Consider the following 23,936-nt stretch of genomic DNA (forward strand, 5'->3'; position numbering starts at 1 on the left):
TCTGTCCGTGCTTCAGCACATCAGCGGATTCACACAGAGGAGAGGCCCTTCCACTGCCCGGACTGCGGGAAGGGCTTCAAGCACAACTCCACCCTCGTCACCCACAGGCACATCCACACTGGGGAGAGGCCCAGTGAGTGTCCTGTGTGTGGGAAGAGATTCTCCAGAAGCTCTCACTTGAGCCAACACAAATGGAGGCACCATTTAGGGGAGCCCTGCGAGTGCCCCCCAGCCCGCTGTCACCCCCTTTTCTCTGCCCACAGAGCTCCTGAGCCGGTGGCGGCCGCAGCCCCTGCCCGTGGCCTTGCACCTGGCCGGGACCTCCCGCGTTTGGGCAGGGAGGGTGGGGCCAGGTGGGAAACACTGGGTGCTGCGGGTCTGCCTGGCAACTGGTGAGTCATCAGACCTGCTCTCTCTGATTGGCTGGCTCTTGTTCATTGCATTCTCTGATTGGCTGTGGAGAGGCCTGGGTGTAGAGAGAAGGAATGGGAGAGATCCCATCTGGAGCGCAGGCACAGGAACAACAGACCCAGCCTGGGAACAGAGAGGGAATTTATTAACAACCAAATCACAGCAGCACAAGGAGAAGGGAAAGAATCTCTCCAACACCTTCCCCCCACCCAACGGGGATCACCCAGAACAGGGTTATCGACAATGGAGAGATGGGGACATCTGAGTTTAGATCAGAAGCCAATTTTATTGAGTACACCAAGGGTTTATATAGGGTTTGGCTTCTGTGGTACTTATATAGGGTTCTATTTTTGGTAACAATTTCCCATTGGTTACACATTCTTCATGACATCACATCACCTGCTAACATCACAAAGTCTCACATGTTTCTTGGTCACTTCTTGCCCAGGGAGCCTTAATCTGTGTCTGTCCCTCCCACAGTTTCTGCTCCATCAGGCCTAAGATATCAGGCCCCTTTATCAGTTCCACTGTACTCTCTGTTTTATTCCCCATACTTTTCCCTATCTTTTCAAACAAAAATACTCTCTTAAGTGATTTGCCTATTAATTTTTTCACACAGTGTAAATACAAGGAATAACCATAGCAATACATAATACAATGCCTAATACATAGAAGCCTATTTTAACTAAATTTCTTATCCATCCACCAAGTTTCCAGTCCCCCAGAAGTTTTCCTAGCCCTGTAAGCCCTGATACCACGGGGTAATCTTAACCATTTTCCCAAGGGCTCAAGTCTGTTAGAGGTTAAAGAGGTGCTGGTGTGGTGTTGAGGTCCTGTTCACAAGGGTTCTCCTCCAATGTTGGTGTTCAAGGTCAATCTTCTGGGGATGCACTCAAAGATTCTCCAAAGGGCTTCACATTCTTTGCTGGAATTCAGTTGGGACCATTCTCTGTGGAGACACAAGCAAAACCTCTACCCCAGCTTGTGGATGCTGACAGCCTGGTCAGAGAGACAAAGCCAGATAAACTTTCCCAGGAATTGTTCTGGGGAGTTTTGAGAAGGCTGAGAGAAAGAATTAAAACAATCTTGCAGCTGGTGTTTTGAACAGTTGTTTTCTCATACAATGTTTACTAAAGGGTGTTTCCTTAAGTAGCCAACCAGGTGTGTTGATTAAAGGACCAATCAGGTCCACCTGTGTTGGAGCAGTGCATAAAAAGGAATGGGTTCCTAATAAAATTATTATTAGTCTCCTGAAGAGAGTTAGACTTTGTGTGTCGCCTGACTCCCTTTCCTGACTCAATGGTGACACCAGGTGACCTAAGGATAAGGCCCCAATATCTTACCAGATTCTGGATCCTTCCCTTAGGCAGGAGGTTTTTCCTTTTGTTGCAATTGTGAATTACAATTAAAATGTCGAACAATCGATGGGGTGGGGTCCATCAAAGAACATTTCAGAAATTTTAAAACATAAAGGGCTTTCTGCAGTCTCTCAGCAGGGGTGCCATCTCCGTCCCCCCCTTTCTGTTGTACTAGGAGACGCTCGAGGGAGCCATGAGCCCGTTCAGTGGCAGATTGGCCTGTTGGGGAATGAGCAATACCTGTTTTGTGCCTAATTCCCTGTGGCAGTCATATTTTCTGGAAAAATCCCTTTGCCCAGGATTCTTTTCCTGGGAAGCTGAGAAACCTCAGAGAAAAAGGAAAACAATATTATCTCATTGCTTCTCCTGTTTTTTGCTGCTTTGGAATGTGTGTGGAGGTTGTTTACCCACAGGTGATTGTTTCATTGGTTTCATGTGAGTTGTTTTGACTTAATGACCAATCCCGGTCAAGCAGTGTCAGGACTCTGGAAAGAGTAATGAGTTTTTAATTAGTATCTTTTAGCCTTCTGTAAGTCTCCTTTCTGTATTCTTTAGTATAGTTTAATATAGTTTTAGTATAGCATTCTTTAATATAACATAGTATCATAAAATAATAAATTAGCCTTCCAAGAACATGGAGTCAGATTCATCATTCCTTCCTTCGTCTGGGAACCCCACAAATACAAGAATTCCCCAAAAGACAAAAGAGGCAGCAACTCGATGGGAATTGTAAGCTGGGCCATTGTCTGTCTTCACTTCAGATGGTATACCAAGAGTGGCAAAAGCAGCAGTGAAGTGTCTACAGACATCTTTAGCTGTTTCCCCTGGATGGGCTGATGCAAAAAGAGCACCAAAAAAGGTATCAATAGAGGAATAAATGTATTTTAAATGACCAAATTCAGAAAAATGAGTAACGTCTGATGCCAGACCTGAAGGCTCTGAAGCCCTCTGGGATTAACACCTCCTGCAACAGAGGGAAAAGAGCACCTTTGGCAGTCAGGACAAACAGCAATAATTCTTGATGCTTGGGCTTTACTAATGCCAAAGTGCCAAATCAGAGGAGCAGCATTTTGGTGAAAAAACGAATGGCTCAATTTAGCCTGTTCTATCTTATTAGGTAGAAAACAGATTGTTGTACAGGCATTGCTAAAAGGTCAGCTTGCCTCTTCCCTTCAGTTAAAAATCTGGGAATGTCTGTATGTGATCAAATATGCATAACAAAGTAAGGAAATGTTCTATTTTCTATGGAAAAAATTGGGAGCTGCAACCAGTAAAAATGTTGTGAATTTTCAACCTCCTTCAAAACTGGTGCTTTGGCTCTCATAAAATTCCGACAATTTCGGCTGAATCTGTAACCAGATTAAAGGAACAGAAAACTTTTGAAAAGCTCTGACAACAGCAGCAAATGCAACAATTTGGGGGGACCCCTCAGATGTGGGTACATCTGCTCTCCAGGCACTAGAAGAGAGGTCTCTCCATACTATCACTGATTTCTGAGAGTGACCAGAACCATCTGTGAATACTGTTAAGCCTTGAAGTGGAACCTCACCCCCCTTGGGTTTCTCTGTCAATTGAAAAATATATAAAAGCTTACAAAAGCTTTTAAAAGCTGTTAAAACCGCTCATGTTTTGGAGGATGTATTGTGATTTGCCCACTAAATTCAGCAAAGGCCATCTGAACAGCCTCTGATTCCTGAAATATCCAATTCAAATAAAAGGTGGTAAAAGGTAGGAAAATAGCAGAAAATTCCACTCCTGCAAGAGAAATGAGTCTCTGTCAGGCCTTAACAACCAAGTGGGCCATCATTTCATGTTGGGTGTCAATCGTCTGGAAAGGTGACATAAACAGGGGCAGGAGATATTCCTCATTTTTAATGCCTTTATTAAAGTGATCAGCTCAAAATGGGAGGTAGGCAGGTCAGTGGAGTTCTGCCACTGCTCCCAGCAGTAACACCAACAAGATGGATCTGTGCAGCTTGGTCCCCTAGGAAGCAAAGCTAGGAGTCCTGTCCTCCAAAAGGCAGTGTGGGTATACCCAGGGTTCCATGTGGGTTGGCGGTCCAGGGGGTCCTGGGTCTGACTGGCATCATTTTTAGTTGGGGCGAGGAGTGACCGAGGTTCTCAGTGTCTCTGCCGGCTTCGGACCTCGGCCCTGCTGTCCAAACACCACTCTGACTTCTCAATTCTGCTTTGGCTCGTGTCTTTTGGGGTATTTTCCAGGATTTGGTGAGGGTCTTGTCCCAATGCAGTCTGGGTTTTGAGATAAATTTGCATGTCTCTTGAGATGCAAATTCCCCCTTCTCTCCCCACCGTCCAGGAGGGTTGCCATCCTCCTGGCAGCAGGCTAAGGTGGTACTGAAAAACAAAAATTCTCCACAACAGAGGGTTAAACAGCAATACTTAAGGATACTCAAAAGGTGATTACAACATTTAACTAACAAATTACTCTTTACCAGCGATCAGTTCCCAGCTCAACCCAAAAGTCTGTAGCTCCTTCTTTAAAAAAAAAAACAGTAACTTTTTACTCATAACAAAAGGCCTATGCTGAAGTGAACCCAGAAGTGTGGGCAGACCCAGGGAAAGAGGGAAAATTAGATATGGAGCCGCTCCAGAGCACTTTGAAGCAAACAGGACACGTGGTGTCTAAAAGCAACACCCTGTTCCAGGGGAGGGAAGGAAGGGGAATCAGACAAAGCGCAGGTCACCGCCCGATGCTCAGCTCAACCGGCAGAGCTGTGGGTGCTTGTGAGAGCCTGGCACTGAAATGCCCTGAGCAGGGAGGCTTCAATATCTTCTGCTGACACCATGTCACCTAACAGGGGGGCAAAAGCAATTCTCACTGCTTCAGCAATCACTGGATCACTTAAAAGGGTGTTTCTAAAACAAACAATTCCAAGATAAGGGATTGTGGAAGCAATAGACTCAGATAGGTGAACTCATTTTACAGGAAAGATCCTTCAGGGAATTATGGCAGCTTTAGGAATACAATGGGACCTCCATAACCTCTGGCACCCCCACAGCTCAGGTCGGGTAGAAAGAATAAATGGGGAAAGAAAGAAACACCTTTGGAAGCTGGTGATAGAAACCAAGATGCCATGGGTAGGGCTTTTGCCATTGGCTCTGACAAGAAGAGACAGACCCAGGGCATATGTTCAATTATCTCCTTTGCAATTCATGCCTGGAATTCCTTACCCTGGTAATTCTCCACCTAGTGCAGGGTGGAGATAAGGGATGTATATTTAAGGCAGGCTGTGGCCAGAATCCTATCTCCTGTGAAATCTCTCCCACAGGAAGCTGGGCTGGCACTGACCCTGCCTTGGGACTTTGCTGCTCCCAACACCCACCCAGGACATCGGCTCCTGCCTAAGGAGTGCAAAGCAGCACCACTGGTGGCCAAGTGCCGTGGCCCATGCCAAGTGGCCCTGAGGCCAGAAACAGCCACCAGCACAGCTGAACACAGGGGGGACCCCTCAGCCTCAGCTCCAAGGCTCTGAAGCCCCGGAGATTTGCACTTCCTGCCTACAGCAGGAGCATGGGAGGCCCCACTGAGCCTGCCCTGAAGGCAACGCAGCAGCAGCCAGGGCTCCACAGCGGGCCCAGCCCCTGGGCCTGCCCAGAGATCCTCTGCTAAATCCTCTGCCTGCCCACCCTCCTCTGGCATCTCCAGCCACTGGGGCCAAGCCTTGCTGGCACTGCTGCAGCTTCAGTGCTCTCTGGGCCTGCACTCGCCACAGCTGCTGGGGAACACAAGGGCACAGTTCCACTCTGGGGCTCAGGTACACTCACACACCGGGTTGCCTGGGATTGCATTGCTGGAAAATTCACCATATAATATGTTTTAAAATCTTATTTCTCTACTCAGGCTTGGTTTGCTTTTGGTTTCCTTTCCTTGGGAAAGGAATTTTAAAGGCTTCTTTTAATGGATGTTACACTACTCAACTGAGATAAGTTTAACATCTCAACAGACTGGGAACAGCCCAAAAGATACCCACAGAGATAACGACCAGCAGAAAACATCAATGCCCAGCAGCAAACAGCAACCAACAGCTACCCAGACACTGCCCCTGGCAGAGCTGGAGACACCTGGTCTGGAAAAGGCTGAGGAGGAAATCCAGGAGTGTGGACCTAATTAACATCAGAGGCAAAGACATCCTGGTCCAATAGGAAACCAAATACTAAAAACTACACAACTTGGAAGCAACAAACATTAAAGCAGTGTATTTAGATTGGTTCAGACTGTGGAAAGTTTAGGAAAAATCTCGTAAAATTTACATGTCATGGAATGATTTTCTCTGCACAGCCGGGCTATGTGTGGATGAAATGATTTCTGTTGCACATCTCTGCCAGAACCAAGTAATGCCTTCACTCTCTAACACTAAACATATTGTTGGAATCTTTTTGTTTTCCCTACAGTTTCAGTGGCAAGATTACATAATGAGAAAAATTTTTCATAGTAATCCTACTTTATATTGTCAGGTAGGTTTGGGACAGAAGTGTGAGAATCAATTGTTTGTATGGGTTTTTCCATGTTCACCTTTATGTTGCATGTTATTGTTGGAACTCAGGACATTCCTTTGGGAATCTGGAGTTGCCGGGACCCCTGCCAGGGGGCTCAGAGACTCTGCCACACAGCCCAGAACACCAGTGGCTTCGATTACGAACCATGGATCAAATTGCCACTTTTACATGAATAGATGAAAGCCAGGGCAGTTTAAATAGTGTAAGAATAAAGTACTCACAGGGTGCCAATGTAGGTTTTAGGATTTTTGGTACGGGGGTTTTTGGGGACAAGATGGAGGGATTTGGCCGTGTCTAGTCTTTCTTCTTCTTCTTCTCTACCTCCATCTTCACTGGTGATGTTGGCATTTTTAGATTGGTTTAGAGTAGAAGCACACTGTCTAACATATGTGATAGGTATTGGAAAATAACTGTAAACATGTTATGTGTAGTTTGTAGTATATAAAGATAACACCGCCCTGGGGGCAGGCAGAGTGCCTCTGGCTGTCCTGCTGAACAGACCTTAGCTGGGCAGGGAGAAAATTTTATAGATACAATAAACAACCTTGAGACCGAAAAACTGAAGAGCTTTGCCTCATCCTTTGAACGCGCGGGCGGAAACAGAGACTTTTAACACAAGTTGGGGTCGCAAACCTTGCACAATCCGACAGTTATGAGTAAAAAGGAGTTACTAATTTTTTCTAAAAAGGGTTGCAGAGTTACAAGTTGGGAGCTGATTGCTGGAAGAGGGTTCGGGTTCTTTGTTAGCTGCACGTTGTAATCACCTGTTAAGTATCAGTCGTTAACCATCTATTGTTGACACTTCTCCTTTTCAGTACCACCCTTGCCTGCTGCCAGGAGGATGGCATTTCTTCCCCCCCTGCCCCAAACAGTGGGAAGGGAGGAGACCTCAGGAGTATATGCAAAGTTACCTCAGACCCAGAATGAAATGAGACAGGACCCCCAACAAATCCAGGAAAAACCCCCAAAAACAACAAGTCAGTATGGAATTAAGAGATCAAAGTAGTGTCTGGACATCAGGGGCAAAGTCCAGAGCCGGCAGAGAGGCTGAAAACCCTTTTTGCCCCTCACCATAACCTCGAGATGTTGCCTGGACAGAGGACCTCAAATGTGAAAGGAGGAAATTGGGTACAGAGAGTGTAAAGGAGGAAATTGGGTACAGAGAGTGTTTACCCCCAGTGGACTCGTTAGGGTGGGACTCCCAGATTTGCCCCTTAGGGGAGAGAGCTGAACTTTTCTCCTTCTCTGAGCCACTCCCGGGAGTGGCAACTGTGAGACTGCAGACCCATCGGGCCTTCCAAGCTGAGCTGATCAATTCTAATAAAGGCATTAAAAGGAGAAAGATCTCCTGCTCTGTTAATTTCGCTGCATTTTGCAAAAATTGAAGAGATTTAAATGTGACACTTTAACTCATAAACAGTTAATAGTTTTTAAAAATACTGTTCAAAAAAAAAAAAAAACAAACAAAAAACCAAATTCTAGGGTGCCAAACATGAGTCATGGGACTACTGCCCTGGAAGAGAAGCTTCCTTCCAGGCAGCCTGGAGAGGAGCTTTAGAATAGCAAATTAACACTGCAGGGCAAGTGTGGACACTGTACCTGGGTCTCTTGCCTGGGGCAGGAATTGGGCTGATTCCCTCTGCCCCTCACCCCAAGCTCTGCCTGCTTGCACAGATGGAATTTGCACAGCTCAAGGCAGAACCCGTGGTGAGGATATCTGACTCTGAAACAGAAATGTGTTCAGCTGCAAATGGAAACAGCAAATGGAGAATGTCGTGACAACATCATGAAAATAAGTCAGGGGGGAGGGGGGGAATCAGTCCCCTCTGTCCACTCCAACATGTGCTGTCACTGTCTATGTTATATGGGGTGTTATAGGGTGTATTAGACCATGGGGGTTGTTTTGCTACAACTTCAGAGAAATCAGCTGGGAATCCAAGTATCTGGTGATTTAATACAGAAAAGCAGTCAATTGATGCAGCCCTGGCTCCTGAGGGAGAGCCCAAAAATGGGAAAAGATAAAGGGCCACCAGAACAAATCCTACAACATCATGGACCAGCCCCTGGGAACCCGAACCAATTCATATCAGGAGCCACAGAACACATTTCTCATTTCAATGGCATCATTAGATTACAAGCTGTCCCTGAAATAACAAACAACCAGACAGCTCCAGCTCCTGACCTCCCTGCCAACCAATCCACTGAAATGAGGAGCACAACATTTCACCAGGGCATGGGATCAGATCATCTGTTAGCAGAAAAAGGAGGAATTTCTGGAAAATAAATGAGTCAAACTGCTGTTGGCAAATAGATGACAAAGGAAAAGTAGTGAAACAGATAACAAAGGAAACAAGAAAGAAGCCTGTGTTCTGGGCCAAACGTGGAAAGGATTTGGCAATTCCCAGGCACCAGGACCCCCCCCGAACTTCCATTTCTGGGCACAGAGAACCCTCTAAGCCTTCATTCCCGGGCAGGGGAACTCCCCTGAACCACCATTTTGGGTCCTGTTACCCTCCTCAATCCCCTTCTCCAGCATTGGGACCCCCCTGAACCCCCATTCCTGGTCACCGGCGCCCCGGCAAACGCCATTTTCAGGCATCCGGACCCCCTTGAACCCTGAATTCCGGGAAGGAAATTCCCCCCGAACCCGCATTCTGCGGCAGGGAAACCCCTGAACCCCCATTTCTGGCCACTGAGACCCCTCTGCACCCCCTAATCCGGGACTGGGATCCCCCTGCACCCCCGTCAGTGCTCTGGGACCCCCTGCACCCCCATTCCCGGCCATCCCACCCTTCCCAGACCCCAGACCCGCCCTTTTCTTGGCTTTTGGACTCACAGATCTCCCAAATTTCTGTGTCTCCCCCAGTTCTCCATTCCCGGTGCTTCCTGGAAGGGGTTCCAGGGGTCCCGGAGGGCCCCCCATGGTCCCAGGGAGTCTCAGCGAGGATCCAGCGGGATCCTGATGAATTCCCTGGAATTCCCCTCTTCCCCGTCTCGCTTTCGCGTCTCCCAAGCTGCGTCCCCGGGATCCGCTCGCCTCTCCCAGCCTCCACTTTCCGTGACCCAGGGATCCCCTGGACCTCCATTCCTGCCTTTCCCAGCTCCCAGACCCCACTTCCCTCAACACCGGGGACCCCTGGAGCCCCTTTGGTGGGCACAGGGACTCCCTGGATCCCCCATCCCACCTTTCCCAGTCCCTTCCTTGAACCTTGGACCCTTCCAGGCTCTCCCGGTTCGGCTTCCCGACACTTGGACGCCCCCAGACGCCCCAATCTCTGCGTCCCCCCAGTTCTCCACCCCCTGCGTATCCTGCGGGTGGGTCCTGGCAGGTCTCGGGGGGCGATTCAGGGCAATTCCCAGGGTTTCCTCTGTCCCCTCCCCCTCCCCGCGCTGCCCCGGTCACTTTGTGTCTCCCGAGCTGCGGCACCGGGATCCGCCCGGGGACCGGAGACTGCCCCGGCACCGGGACCCCCCTGAGCCGCAATTCCCGGGCACGGGGAGCCCCCGAACTTCCATTTCCGGGCGAACCCCCCTTCCAGGGCAGAGAGACTCCCTTGGACGTTCATTTCGGGGGACCGGGACCCCCCTGTGCCCCTTCCCAAGCCCCGATAACCTCTGTACCCCTTTATCTGGAGCCTGGTACCCCCTGAACCCCCATTCGCGGGCACGGAAACTGCCCTGAACCCCATTTCTGGGCACTGGGACCCACTGCATCCCCTTATCCGTCACTGGGACCCCCTGAACCTCAATTTTCAGGCACCAGGATCCGCTGAACCCCAGAACCCGGGAAGGGAATCCCCTGAACCCCATTTCTTGTGCACCGGGACCCCACTGCATCCCGTTATCCGGCACCGGGACCTCCTGAACCCCCATTCCTGGGCACCGGGACCCCATTGCATCCCCTTATCTGGCACCGCGACCTCCTGAACCCCCATTCCTGGGCACCGGGACCCCCGTGCACCCCCCATACCCGGGACTGAGACCCTCCCAAACCCTCCATTCTCCCAACACCGGGACCCCCTGCACCCCTTATCCAGCACGGGGATCCCCCTGCACCCCCTTATCCAGCACCAAAGCCCCCCCGCACCCCCTTTCCCGGCCCTCCCCCTCTCAGACACTCCAGCCCCCCCTTTTCCTTGACCCGGCACCCCCTGGGTCCCCACTCCTGCCTTTCCCAGCCCCCACCCACCACCTTCCTCAACACCGGGGACTCGTGCATCCCCTTTCCTGGGCACAGGGACCCCCTGCACCCCCCATTGCCCTCACCCCCCCTTTCCTTAATCTGCAGGGATCCCCTGAACCTCCGTTCCTGGGCATGGGGACCTCCCTGCACCCCCTTATCCGGGACTGGGACCCCCTCCTGGACCCCCCTCACGTGTTCTGGGACCCCCGCACCCCTCCCGGCCCTCCCGCCCTTCCCAGACCCCAGACCCACCCTTTCCCTTCACCTTTGCACCCCCAGATCTCCCAAATTTCCCTGTCCCCCCAGTTCTCTACTCTCGGCGCTTTTTTAAGGGGGTCCCAGGGGGTCCCAGGTGCTTCTCAGAGGGCTCCAGGGCGGTCGCAGCGGGATCCAGAGGGATCCAGAGATATTCTCTGGGATTTCCCCTTCCCCTCCCCGCCCTCCTCGGTCCCTTTCGCTTCGGCGTCTGGACCTGTGAGAGCGGGATCTGCCCGGCGACCAGTGACGTCACTGACAAATCGGGCTGCCATTGGCGAGCAGTAAAGAGCGGCGCAATGGCGGGGCTGGAGGCGGCTCTGGGGCGGGGCCATGGCTGGGGGCGGGGCCGCAGCGGAGCAGCGCCATGCCTCCGGCGCTGGGTCTGGGGCTGCTTTTGGGGCTCCTGGGGGACCCGGGGGATGCGACCAAAGGTGAGTGGGAACCCCGAAACCGGGAACCCCCTAAACTCCCATTCCCGGGCAGGGGAACCCTTCTGAGCCCCCATTTTGGGTCTACTGACCCCTCGCAATCCCCTCCCCCAGCACCGGGACCCCCCTGAACCCCATTCCTGGGCAGGGAAACCCCCTGAACCGCCATTCTCTGGCATCAGAATCTACGGAGCCCCAAGTTCTGAGCACGGGAGTCCCTTAAGCGCCCATTTTTCGACACCGGGACCCCCCTGTACCCCCTTCCCCAGCACTGGCACCCCTGAACTGCCATTTCCGGGAACCGGGACCCCCTTGTACCCCAAATTTCGGGAGGATAGTCCCCTCAACCCCCATTCCCGAGCAGGGAAACCCCCCTGAACCCCATTTCTGGGCACGGGGACCCCAGTGAACGTTCATTTCCTGGCAGCAGCACCCCCTTGCACCCCCTTATCTGGCACCGGGACCCAACGGATCTCCCTTTCCCTGAGGATCAGGATCTCTTTGAACCCTGAATTACAGCATGGGAACCCCCCTGAACCACCATTCCTGGGCACTAGGACACCCCTGAATCTCCATTTCCGGGCACCGGGAGCCCCCTGCACCCCCTTATCCGGGACTGGGATCCCTCCGCACCCCTGTCAGTGCTCTGGGACCCCCTGCACCCCTTTTCGGGCATCCTGCTTTTCCCAGACCCCAGACCCTTTGGACCTTTTCCTTGACATTTGGATCCCCCAGTTTTCCGTGTCCCCCCCGTTTTCCACTCTCGCCTCTTCCCAAAACGGGGTCCCAGAGGGTTCCAGGGATCCCAGTGAGTTCGCAGCGTCGATCCAGAGGGATCCCGATGAACTCCCTGGAATTCCCCCTTTTCCCCTTTCCCCTCCCCCAGCGCGTTCCCTCGGTCTCTTTCGCGTCTCCCAAGCTGCGTCCCCGGGATCCGCCCGCCTCTCCCAGCCCCAGATCCCCCTTTCCGTGACCCAGGGACCCCCTGGACCCCCATTCCTGACTTTCCCAGCTCCCAGACCCCACTTCCCTCAACACCGGGGACCCCTGGAGCCCCTTTGGTGGGCACAGGGACTCCCTGGATCCCCCATCCTGCCTCTCCCAGTCCCTTCCTTGGACCCTTCCCGGCTCTCCCCGTTCCTGCCCTCCCCCCCAGTCTTTGCGTTCCCCCAGTTCTTTACCCCCTGTGCATTCTGGGTGGGGAGTCTCAGGTTGTCCGGGAGGGTCCCAGGGAGGATTCTGGGCTCTGGGACCCCCCTGAATTTTCAGTTCTGGACACTGGAAGCCCCCTCCACCCCCTTATCCAGTACCAATTCCTCCCTGCACCCCTTTCCCATCCATCTTGCCTTCCCCAGTCCCTAGATCCCCTTTTTCCTTGTCCCTGAGACTCCCTGGACCCCCATTCCTGCTTTTCTCAGCCCCCAGCCCCCCCCTTTCCTCTGCATCAAGGACCCCCAAGCCTGCCATTCCCAGCTCTCCCCACCTTGTAGCCCCTTTTTCCTTGACACTGGGGACCCCTGAGCCTCCATTCCTGGACACTGGTGTGGATGCTGACATCCTGGTCAGAGAGAAAATCAGATAAACCCCCCCAGAGCAATGTCTGGGAAAGTTTATTGACTTTTTCTGTGACCAGACTGTCAGCATCCACACACTGGGACCCCCCTGCAGGCCCTTTCCTGTCCATCCCACCTCTCCCACCCTGCACATCCTTTCCTTGGCCCCAGAATCCCCAAACCCCTTCCCAGTTCTCCCAGTTCCCCTTTCATTGTTCCATGATCCTCCCAAACCCCCCCCACATCTCCGTGTCCCCCCAGTTCTCCACTCCCTGCGTTACCTGACTGTGGCAGTGTCAGAGTCCAGCCCAGGGGTCCCCCAGTTCATGTCCACCGGGTACCTGGATGGGATCCCCTTCACGCGCTACGACAGCGAGCGGGGCCAGAAAGTGCCGCTAATGCAGTGGATAAAGGATGGAGCCGAGCCGGGATATTGGGAGAGGCAGACCCAGATCTGCGAGGGATGGCGGCACGTGGAGGCCAGGAACCTGGAGACACTGCAGGACCGGTACAACCAGAGCGGGGGTGAGTGGGGGGATCTGTGCAGCTGGAATGGGATCTGTGGGGCTTGGGTGGAGATCAGTGGGGCTGGGGAGGGATCTATAGGTCTCAGATGCAGATTCATAGGGCTCCAAGGGGCTGAAATGGGGATCCATTAGGCTGGGATGGGATATCTTGTGATCCATAGGTTGGGATGTGGATTGATGTGGCTCCGAGGGGCTGGGATGAAGCTCTGGGGGTCTCCATCAGACTCTAGGGCTCCATAGGGCTGGAATGGGGCTTTGTGGGGATGGGACACAATTCCATGAGTCTCTGTGGGTACAATCCCCCCAGGTCTCCACACACTGCTGTGGGTTTATGGCTGTGATCTCCTGTCTGATGGGAGCATCCGTGGATCCAGTCGGCTCAGCTACGACGGATGGGATCATCTCTCCTTTGACCCAAAATCTGGGAAATTTGTGCCAGCCAACAGTTCTGCTGAGACCACCGGGAAGCACTGGGAACAGGAAGGGACTGAGGTTGAGAGGTGGACGAATTACCTGAAGCATGTCTGCCCCGAATCTCTCCGGAAATACATCGGATATAGGCAGAAGGAGCTGGAGCGCAAAGGTGGGAGCAGAATTCCTGTGGGAGCTTGGGGATGGAGAATTTGGGAACATGGGAATTCCTGTGGGAATTCCATAGTTAGATCTCACCCCCATCCCATTCCAACGAGAATTCCATGGGCAGATCTTACCCCCATCCCACTCCCATAGAATTCTATGGATGCATCTCACTGTTATCCCATTCCAGAGCCCCCTGATGTCCACGTGTCCGGAAGAGAGGAACACGGGACGCTGATCCTGTCCTGCCACGCGTACGGATTCTACCCCAGCACCATCGCAGTCAGCTGGATGAAGGGGGGTGAAACCTTGGATCAGGAGACGGAGCGGGGCGGGATCGTTCCCAACAGCGATGGCACCTTCCACACCGGGGCCAGGATCAAGGCGCTGCCGGAGGAGCGGGAGCAGTACCGGTGCAGGGTGGAGCATCCTGGAATGCCAGAGCCCAGGATCTTCACTTGGGGTGAGGCTGGGAATGTGAGGATTGGGAATTTGGAATTCCCAAACGGAGATTCCCCTCCCCCTCCTCACTATCCCGCATTTCCCAGAGCCAAAATCTGGCGGGAATCTCACCGTGGTGGTCGCTGTGTCTGTCATCGCTGCCATCCTCATCCTCATCCTCATCGGATTCGGCGTCTGGAAGCTCCAATCTGGTAACACACGGGATGGGGGTTGGGAAGGGACACGGATCCACCCGGCACCGTTCTGGGAATCCTGTGCCACTGACGCTGATCCCACTTTGTTTACACAGGGAGGAGGGATGGGAATGGATACAACCCAGCAGCCGGTGAGTTCCAGTGGTGGATCCAGCTCTGGATCCCTTCTGTGCGGATCCCAGGATGGATCCTGGGATTAATCCCGGTGCGTGATCCATGCTGGAATCTCATGGATCTTCTCTTTCTGCAGGAAGGGACGTGGGAACCAACAGCTCAAGCACAGGTATGGAGCAGGATCAGGCTGGGATTCCGGAGGGGGATCGGGGCAGGATGGATGGACTGGGATCAAGGAGGGATTCTGGATCAGAGCAGGGTCCAGAGTGGGATCAGGGGGAATTGTAGAGTGGGACTGGGGCTGGGATCTGGAGCGGGGCCAGGAGGGATGGATGGAGCAGGATTGGTGTGGGAGGGATGGAGTGGGATCAGCGCTGGATTCCAGACAAGAATCAGGTGGGATGGAATAGAGCAGGATCAGGTTGGGATTCCAGAGAAGGACTGGGGCAGGATGGATGAGGTGGGATCAGGTGGGATGGATGGAGCAGGATTGCAGCAGGATTGGGGTGGGATTCTGGAGCAGCTCCTGCTCTCCATGGATTTCAGCCAGGTCCATCCTGTGGAATAGGGACAGGGACAGGGTGACACCGTGACCCTCTCTCATCCTGGCAGGAATCACTGCCTGAGAGATCCATGGAGCTGGATCCAGCCCCTTCCCTCTTCCCAGGAAAGCTGAGAGCTGCCAGCAGAGCTCATCCCACTGCTCCCACCCACCCCACAGCTCTTGCTAGCAGATCCATTTCCCGTTTTCCAGTGCTTTAAAGGCAAGAACCACAAATATTCACAATGCTTCACTTCTGGTGTGAAATTATCCTGCTTTGGGCAATAAATCCTGCTTTGGGCAATAAATCCAGGTTCCCTCCTCCAGTATCTGGAAGTTCTTCTCTGGGAGCCAGGAATGGGAATGGGGTCACTGGGACAGAGATGGAGACACCGGGAGCAGGGATAGGGACACCAGGAGCAGGATGAGGACTTGTTAGCCACACCCAGCTCCATCCCCTGGGATTCATTTCCTGCTCCATGCAACATGTCCAATGTGCCCCCAGGAGGGTTTGGCTGCCTTGGGTTCCTGGAGGGGCAGTGGGATGGTGGGGGGATCAGGCCAGGCCTTGTTATTTCCAGTGGTCCTTGAGTGTCCCAAAATCAGGGCTTGGGATCTCAGAGAGGTTCTCTTGTGGTTTGACAGGAAGTGAGTTTTTTGGGATGCTGTGTGTTGTATTGCACTAAATAGTTTATTTAGTTGTTGTTGCACTGGTGATGGGCAATTTCTACTGAGCATGTTGGGTCAAGTAGATGGGTTTTCCCCCTCCCTCATTACATGGTCTTCCCCCCCCCCCCCCCCCCCCCCCCCCCCCCCCCCGTTATACACACCTGGCCTGTCCCATAGGTAATTCGCCCCTCCCCAATGGCATCCCATTGGCTCCGGTCCTCTCTCCCCCACCCCCATCCCCATCCCCCTAGGGTATAAAATTTCCTGTGTGAGAGGTCCACGCCCTCTTTTTCTACCTGGGTGACCCCATCACCAGAGTGTCTTGCCACCAAGCCAATAAACAAGATACTTGCACCCACGTGGAGAAGAGCGCCTCTCGTCTTTTACTTTCGTCTATGCGGGTCCGTGTGGGCTAGAGTCTTAAGCGAGCCAGATTGGACTCATATAAGGCCCAGGAAAACCACGGATTTCCGCTGGTGGCACCCCACGTGTTCGTCTCCCACGACGGCCATGAAGGAGCTGGTAATTCCACGACTGGATTACATTAGCTTTTGGGACTTTCATCTGCCTCTGACTTCTTCATCATGTTTTGGTCGGCAAGAAGTCTAGACGGTGGGATCGAGAACCCGCCGCGCCCACGGCGGACCGATTCCAGAGAAGGACTTCTATACAGCTCTCACAGCCAGCCACAGTCCCCAAGCGGGGTGAGTATTCCCCGCAAGTGTTAGTGAGACCCTGGGGGAGCCCTCGGAGGGTGGGGGTGAGCTCCCGGGGAAGGGAAAACCCGGTCCCGAGGAGGTTTGCGAATTCCGCATGGTTTGCGCGGGTGGAGCGGCTCCAGCATTGTCTGTGTGCCGTCTCGGCGGCAGCGGGGTTCCATCGGTCGGGTTTCCGCGGCTCGCGGCTCCCAAAAGCGGCGGCACCTCTGCGCGCGGCGCGATTCTGCGGCGCGGGCGGGTTTCACGGTAAACCCAGTGCTACGGGCAGCTTTCGCCGCGGCGGTGGCGCGGGCAGAGGCAGGGGAGCCGCGGCTTGCGTTTTTGCCGTGAGCGGTCGTGCCCGGGCAGCGGCAGACCCCAGCAAGCGGTGGCGAACCGGCACGGGCTGCTCCGAGCACCCGCGTGGCGGTCCCGTGGCGCGGGGGAGCCGGCAGCTGCCGCCCGCCATTTTAAAAAAGCCGCGCGGTTGGTACGCAAGCAGTTCGTCTCTCCCCTGGAGAGGAGGGGGGAGGGAGGCTGCCCAGATTCTTTGCCGGAGTGGCTGTGGAGTCAGTGCTTTCAGTTTTTGTTAGTACTAGCTTGTAAAGAAGGTAGATTGAGTGCTGCAGAAAGCAAAAATGGGTGGTAAGTTTTCTGTGACACAGAGAGCCATTTATACCTTAGTTTTAGACACCCTAAGTAGTGGAAACGTTACAGTCTCCAAAGCAGTTTTGAAACGGTTCGTTCGGTGGATTTCTTTACATTTCCCTCAGTTTACCCAGCAGAATGTTCATTCTGTCTCTGCCTGAGACAAAATAGGAAACTTGTTAACAGCGAGAGCCAAACAGGGAGATGGGACAGTGTCTTAGTTTTTTCCTGTATTCCTGGTGATTCGGAAAGCAGTCCTAAACAGGGATTGTAAAGTACAGCCAGCACAAATCTCCCCTCCCGTAGCTCCTCCCACTCCCTCTGCCTTTGAACTGAGAAAGTCAAGCGAGGCTATCTGGCAATTTCAGGGTAACTGGCACTGCCACTGCTTCCCTGGCCTCCCACCTCTCTCTCAGTACCCTGGCCCTGGCAGTTGTGCGCATGCTGACAGAGCGCCTTCCCTGCACCCCTCTAACCCACTTCTGTTACCCCAAATTCGCGTTCTGACTCCCCCCATACCTAAAATGGCTGCGACCACATGGTTGGCATTCAGGATACTGCTGACTGCATGGCCAGAGCCCAAAATGGTGGCATCCATGTGTTACAGCCCTCTACTTACCCTTCTTCTCCCCACAATCCCTTTCACCCACCTGTCCCCTCCCCCAACCCCTTCCAGTCTCACAACCCTTTCCTTCCCTCGGACGCTCCTCCCCCTCCCTTCATCTCCCCGCCCCCATTATGTCATCCTGTGACCCTGCCCCTGGTTCCTATGGTTGCCCCACCCCCCTGCCTGTTTTCCACGCCCCCTTGCCTGAGTCCCAAGAGGGTGGGGCCAAGGGCTGGGGGGGGTGGAGCCAAGGGCTGGGGGGGTGGGCCCTTGCCTGCTTCCCACAGGGGTGGGGCAGGGGGAGGGGATGTCCGCCCTCCCAGTTACCAAGGCTCCGGAGTGAGGGGGGCAGAGGCAGGGGGTGTGCCTTCTCCCAGTCCCCACGGGGGTGGGGTGAAAGGTGTTTCCCCACCTGCTTCCCAAGGCAGTGGGGCTGGGGGACGGGGTGGTCCCCCTCCTGGGTCCCACGGGGGTGGGGCTGAAAGGGGAAACCCTGGGGTCCAAAACCGGGAGGAAGAAGCAATCCCCTTGGTAGCCCCTGTTCAATACATGGGTGGTAGGGCCGGTCCTAGAACCTACCAGCCCTTCTCATATCACACAAAGCGCGAGTCATGTAAAAGTCAAGTAGAATTTGGGAGAAATAGTGAAATTTTTAGAAGCATGATGAGAGCTATATTAACATCCCTTGAATTTGTTCCTACTGACATCGTAGATCTTTTCCAATGCCTGCTTACCCAGTCAGAGTTTGATCTATGGGAAAGCTCCTGGAAGAGATCTCTCAGGGATCTCGTGGAGGAACTTAAGAAAACCCTTCAGGTGCCAAAGATTTAGAAAATAATAACATTACTTATGAACATCTATGTGGTGAGGGGGAGTGGAATAAGCCTGAGGACCAAGCTTGGGTGTTGTCAAAATTGATTCTAGGTAAGATTTCAAAGGCTGCAGATAAGGCTTTTAAACCGCTACTAACTGTTGAAGCTAGTGGTAGTTTCCTTGACATTAAACAGTCTCCTTCAGAAAGTTTCTTGTAGTTTGTCAACCGACTCCATGCACAGGTTGAGAGACAAATACGGGACCCCAAGACACAAATGGGGATAGTGAAAGAGATGGCACAGAGGAATGCCAATGAAGTCTGCACCAGGGTGCTCCTGGGACTGCCTCTCAACCCCCTGCCTACACTGGCAGAGATGATTGAAGCCTGTGCTAGGAAGGCGGAACTGTTTGCTGCACCGGAGGCGTGGTCAAAGCCGACAAACCCAGAGACGGTGGCAGTTGTATCTCCAGGAGTCAGGAGGCGACAGATGTCACCAGAACAACTTCAACATGTCATTTGCTTCATATGCAAAAAACCAGGACACTTTGCTCAGGACTGCCCCCAAAGCCAGCAAGAAAAGATACCCTTCACACCAGAAAACTCCGAGGCCAGCGCAAACCCACCCAGCACCACGACATAAAAGCGGCGGGCTTCCCTAAAGGGAAAACCTCCCTCAAAACAGAAAGGGGGGAGGAAGGGAAGTGGGATGCGGGAAAACAAAATCACCATTTACAGGATAAAATCTGCTGGTCTCACAAGTGTTTCAAGCTCGTGACCACCAAAGCTTTTGCTTTCAGGTCTACCCAGTGGACGGTCTTTGGAGTGGGCCTACCAGAGGACTCGCAGAAATTGACAAAAGATCACACAAGATTGGACAATGAGTACTTTGTTATTGGGGACACTGCACACACACCCATGGAGATTGAGGTGGCTCCCATGACCATCAAAGGGGACGTACCTAACCTCATTCTCCTGGCACGCTGTCCACAGCCACCCTTCTATTTGGCCAAGGGGCAAATCATCGCCCAGGCCAAATCATCATCCTGTCCCACCAGACATTTCAGTAGATGACAAGGCACCCGGTGTATACTGGGCAGAAGTGGTTGGCGAGGACAAAGCCATTATGGGATGCAACCTAATGCATGGAACAGAACATCTCCACGTGGAAGGGTTGTTTGACACAGGGGCAGATGTGAAATACATACCTGAAAGGTTGTGGCCATCACATTGGGATTTGCAGCCCGTGGCTGGCCAAATCCAAGGTGTAGGAGGAGTCACATTGGCAAAGATATCAAAAAGCATTGTGCAAATTGAGGGACCAGATGGAAAATTGGCCAGTGTCCGTCCATTTGTTACTAATTACAAAGCTCCCTTGTGGGGTAGAGACACCATGTCTCAGTGGGGAGTCAAATTGGTCATCCCTAAGAGGCCCCAGGATTTTTAGAAGCAGCCACTGTGGAGCGCCCCGCCCAGAAGTTAACATGCCTGAAAAATGATCCAGTCTGGGTAAAACAGTGGCCACTCAGTAATGAAAAGATAAAGGTGCTCAAAGAGTTAGTGAAAGAACAATTGGCTAAAGGACACATTGAAGAATGTGGCTGCTGGAATTCCCCAGTCTTTGTAATAAAAAAAGCCAGGGAAGGGTAAGTGGCGGCTCCTCCATGATTTAAGAGAAATATACAAGAGAATTGTGGACATGAGGTCCCTCCAACCAGGGAAGCCCTCCCTAACGATGCTCCCCCAAAACTGGCAATTGGCTGTCCTGGACATCAAGGACTGTTTCTTCCATATTCCCCTACACCCGGAAGATGCTCCACCGTTTGCCTTCTCGGTTCCTACCACCAATCAAAAAGCCCCAGTGTAGCCCTACCACTGGAAAGTACTGCCATGGGGAATGAAATGCAGTCCATCTGCCAGTGGTAGGTGGCTTCATTGCTGTCCCCAGTGCGCACCCAGAAAAAAGAGGCAATTATCCTACACTACATGGATGATGTGCTTCTGTGTGCCCCGATGACGTAATACTCCAAGACACACTTGACCTAGTGGTTAAAGTTTTAACCTCTGCTAGATTCCAACTGCAGGAAAACAAGGTTCAGAGGATGCCACCTTGGAATTACCTGGGCTTGCAAATCACTGCGCGCACCACTGTTCTGCAGAAATTGGAAATTAAGAGTGATCCCAAAACCCTAGCAGATCTCCATTCCTTGTGTGGGTCTTTGAACTGAGTCAGGCCTTGGCTGAGTCGCACCAACAGGGATCTAGCTCCCCTTCTCAATTTACTGAAGGGAGAGAGAGAGCTAGCCTCTCCCAGGGAATTGACCCCAGAGGCAAAAACCACTCTCCAAAAAGTTCAGAAAGCTTTGGCCGAGAGGCAGGCTCATAGTTATAAACCCGAGCTGCCTTTCGAATTCATTGTTTTGGGGAAGTTACCACACATACATGGATTGATATTCCAGTGGTTTGAAGTACAAAAAGATCCACTTCTAATCATAGAGTGGGTTTTCCTCTCCCATCAGAGATCCAAAACCATCACACAGCCACAGGAGCTGATAGCTCAGCTGATCTGGAAGGCCAGGTTAAGATTACATGAGCTGGCCGGTTGTGACTTTAAATGTATTCACCTTCCAGTCCATCTTGCTAAGGAGGGAAAGAACTCTTCCCAGAGGTTGACCAAAAAAAGGTTCAACGACCTGCTCCAGAACAATGCCAGTCTCCAGCTATCCCTGGACAGCTACAGTGGACAGGTATCAGTCCAAGCCCCATCACACAAGCTGTTCAACGAGGAATTCCACCTCATTGCTCCTGAGAAAAGGAGTCGTAGGCCACTCAAGGTGCTTACAGCGTTCACTGATGCGTCCGGAGCATCCCACAAGTTGGTGATGACTTGGAGAAATCCTCAGACCCAGCACTGGGAAGCTGATGTTGAGTTTGTGGAGGGGTCACCCCAGATTGCTGAACTGGGTACAGTCTTGAGAGCCTTTGAGAAGTTTTCAGAGCCAATTAATTTGGTTACCGATTATGCCTATGTGGCAGGAGTAATGTCCAGGGCGGAGCTGGCAGTTCTCAAGGACATTGAGGATGAGCATCTCCACAGGTTGCTCTCAAAACTAATTTATTTGGTTTCGCACCGGGAGCACCCTTTCTATGTGATGCACGTGAGGTCACACACCGATTTGCCAGGCGAGATCGCAGAAGGTAATTGCAAAGCAGATTCCCTTGCAGCTCCAGCAGAAATGGCACGCCTTCCAGACATCTTTCAACAGGCAAAACTAAGTCACCAACAATACCATCAAAATATTCCAGGTCTAATCCGTCAGTTCCAGCTAACACAAAGGCTCGAGCCATTGTGGCCACCTGTCCTAACTGCCAGCTTCAGGCAGTGCCATTCCCTGGGTGTTGGGGAAACCCCTGAGGCCTTGGGAGCTGCGAGGTGTGGCAGACAGACATCACACACATTCCCAGCTTTGGTCGCATGAAATACGTACATGTCAGCATAGATACATACTCAGGTGCGGTTTATGCCTCTGCCCACACAGGGGAAAGGGCTGCGCATGCTAAACAAGACTTGCTGCAAGCCTTTTCAGTATTGGGGGTCCCTAGGGAGATTAGACTGACAATGGCCCAGTGTATGCCTCCAAGGAGTTCCTGGAGTTTGTCCAGCAGTGGGGAGTGGAGCATAAGACAGGCATTTCCCACTCCCCCACAGGTCAAGGTGTGATCGAGCGTGCCCACCATACACTCAAAGAAGTCCTGGCTAGGCAGGGCAATTCTGCAGCATGGGTGACACCACAACAAAAACAAAGCCTTGTTTACCATCAGTTTTCTGAATTGTTCATTTGAAAACATGAATCCTCCAGTAATACATCATTTCAATAATAACAACCAGTTTAAGTTGTCACAGCGTTCACCAGTTCTCATTAAGGACCCAGAAACTTGGACAACCAAGGGTCCTTATGAGCTCGTCACCTGGGGACGTGGTTACGTGTGTGTATCCACCCCCTCAGGCCCTCGATGGATACCCCAAAAGTGGGTAAAACCTTTCGTCCCCAAATATCCAGCTCCAGCAGACGGGGATGAGAAGCAAGCAGCTGTCACCTCCAAGAGAAAACACGGCCGGAAAAAGAAGGAAAAATCTTCCTAAAACAGTTAGCTGCATTCCGGCAGACCCATGAACGTATGTGGTTTTTTTTAAAATGTTTGTTTTCCTTTGTAAAACATAAAATCTACCTCCTACCTAACCTCACGATGAGCCCTGTCCGAGTTGTCATCCTGTTTGCGCTGAGCAGTCTGACCGCTGCGTGGATAGTTCCTCAGCCACGCCAAAACATCTGGGTGACCCTGGCACAGACGCTCCAACAGGAAAATATATGCCTGTCCACAGCAGCAGCGAAAGACCCAATGTCTACCTGCCTGGTAGGGATTCCATTGCAAGCTGGAGAGTTCACAGACAAATTAGATACGCCTATACCTCACCCAAGTCCCAAACCAAATCACACACATCCACACAATATCCATCACCAGTGACCTGTACTGATTAAAAACCCCATAGAGGAGTGGCTGCCAAAGTTACCCAGAACTGCTCAGGAGCCTCAAGAGTTTGAGCTGTTGGGCTCCTCCCCTGCAGCATACTGCAAACACCTCTTCTTTACCCCACGTTCCCACACCAAACCTATTAACAACATTAAACAGTATCGAGAGGAATTCGCTGCCAAAAGGTGGTGTAAGGTTGTAAGCCATGTTACAGCAGACAATCACATCCCAAAAGCTTCCCTAAAAGTTTGTTTTTAATTTGTGGAGATTGGGCATGGGCAGGAATCCCTTCTCGGCTTTTAGGAGGGCCATGTACCATCGGGTGGTTGTCCCTGCTGGCACCCAACCAAACCATGATTGGTGAGTAGACTCAAAAGAACAATTTGGTCAGCGAAAATCATAAGAGAAGCGTTGACAATTTGGACCCAAATTGTGATGCAGAAATCTTCCACTGGGCCAAGTCAAAAAGTTGCATCTCTGTTCCTTCCATGGGTTGCAGCAGCTAAAGCTCTAGGTGAATTGGGCCACCTAGAGTGCTGGGTAGTCAAACGGGCAAACTTGACATACACGGCCATCAGCTCCCTCCTAGAGGACAAGGAGATTACACGCAGGCCACACTCCAAAATCGTGCGGCCATAGATTTCCTCCTGCTGCTGCATGGACATGAGTGCCAGGAATTTGAAGGACTGTGCTGCTTGAACCTTGCATCAAAAGCACCCAACGTCCACACAGCTCTCCGAGAAGTGAAAAGCCTGATCGGACAAGTCAAGCAGGAATCTGAGGACTGGTTCAGCAGACTGTTCAAGGACTGGGGACTCTTGGGGTGGTGGACTTCTATAATTACGAC

General features: G+C 52.3%; 1 protein-coding gene, 1 long non-coding RNA gene and 1 pseudogene across 2 annotated transcripts; 1 reads left to right on the forward strand and 2 right to left on the reverse strand.

Moving 5' to 3' along the window:
* The window catches only part of LOC132340525 (zinc finger protein OZF-like), a 151,250-nt pseudogene that overhangs the window by 58,345 nt on the left and 68,969 nt on the right, over positions 1 to 23,936 (reverse strand).
* On the reverse strand, positions 535 to 13,132 carry LOC132340622 (uncharacterized). Its single transcript, XR_009489932.1, has 2 exons — positions 12,991 to 13,132; positions 535 to 1,360 (listed from the first exon to the last, which is right to left on the reverse strand). It is a non-coding gene; the product is annotated as an uncharacterized LOC132340622 (long non-coding RNA).
* LOC132340602 (class I histocompatibility antigen, F10 alpha chain-like) lies at positions 11,065 to 15,449 on the forward strand. The gene is made up of 8 exons (XM_059871688.1): positions 11,065 to 11,159; positions 12,971 to 13,234; positions 13,544 to 13,819; positions 14,003 to 14,275; positions 14,361 to 14,465; positions 14,564 to 14,599; positions 14,719 to 14,751; positions 15,195 to 15,449. The coding sequence occupies exons 1-8, from the start codon at positions 11,093 to 11,095 to the stop codon at positions 15,206 to 15,208; spliced, it is 1,068 nt and encodes a 355-aa protein (XP_059727671.1). The 5' UTR covers positions 11,065 to 11,092; the 3' UTR covers positions 15,209 to 15,449.

The sequence above is a fragment of the Haemorhous mexicanus genome, chromosome 32, assembly GCF_027477595.1.
Source record: "Haemorhous mexicanus isolate bHaeMex1 chromosome 32, bHaeMex1.pri, whole genome shotgun sequence".
In the NCBI taxonomy this organism is placed as follows: domain Eukaryota; kingdom Metazoa; phylum Chordata; class Aves; order Passeriformes; family Fringillidae; genus Haemorhous; species Haemorhous mexicanus.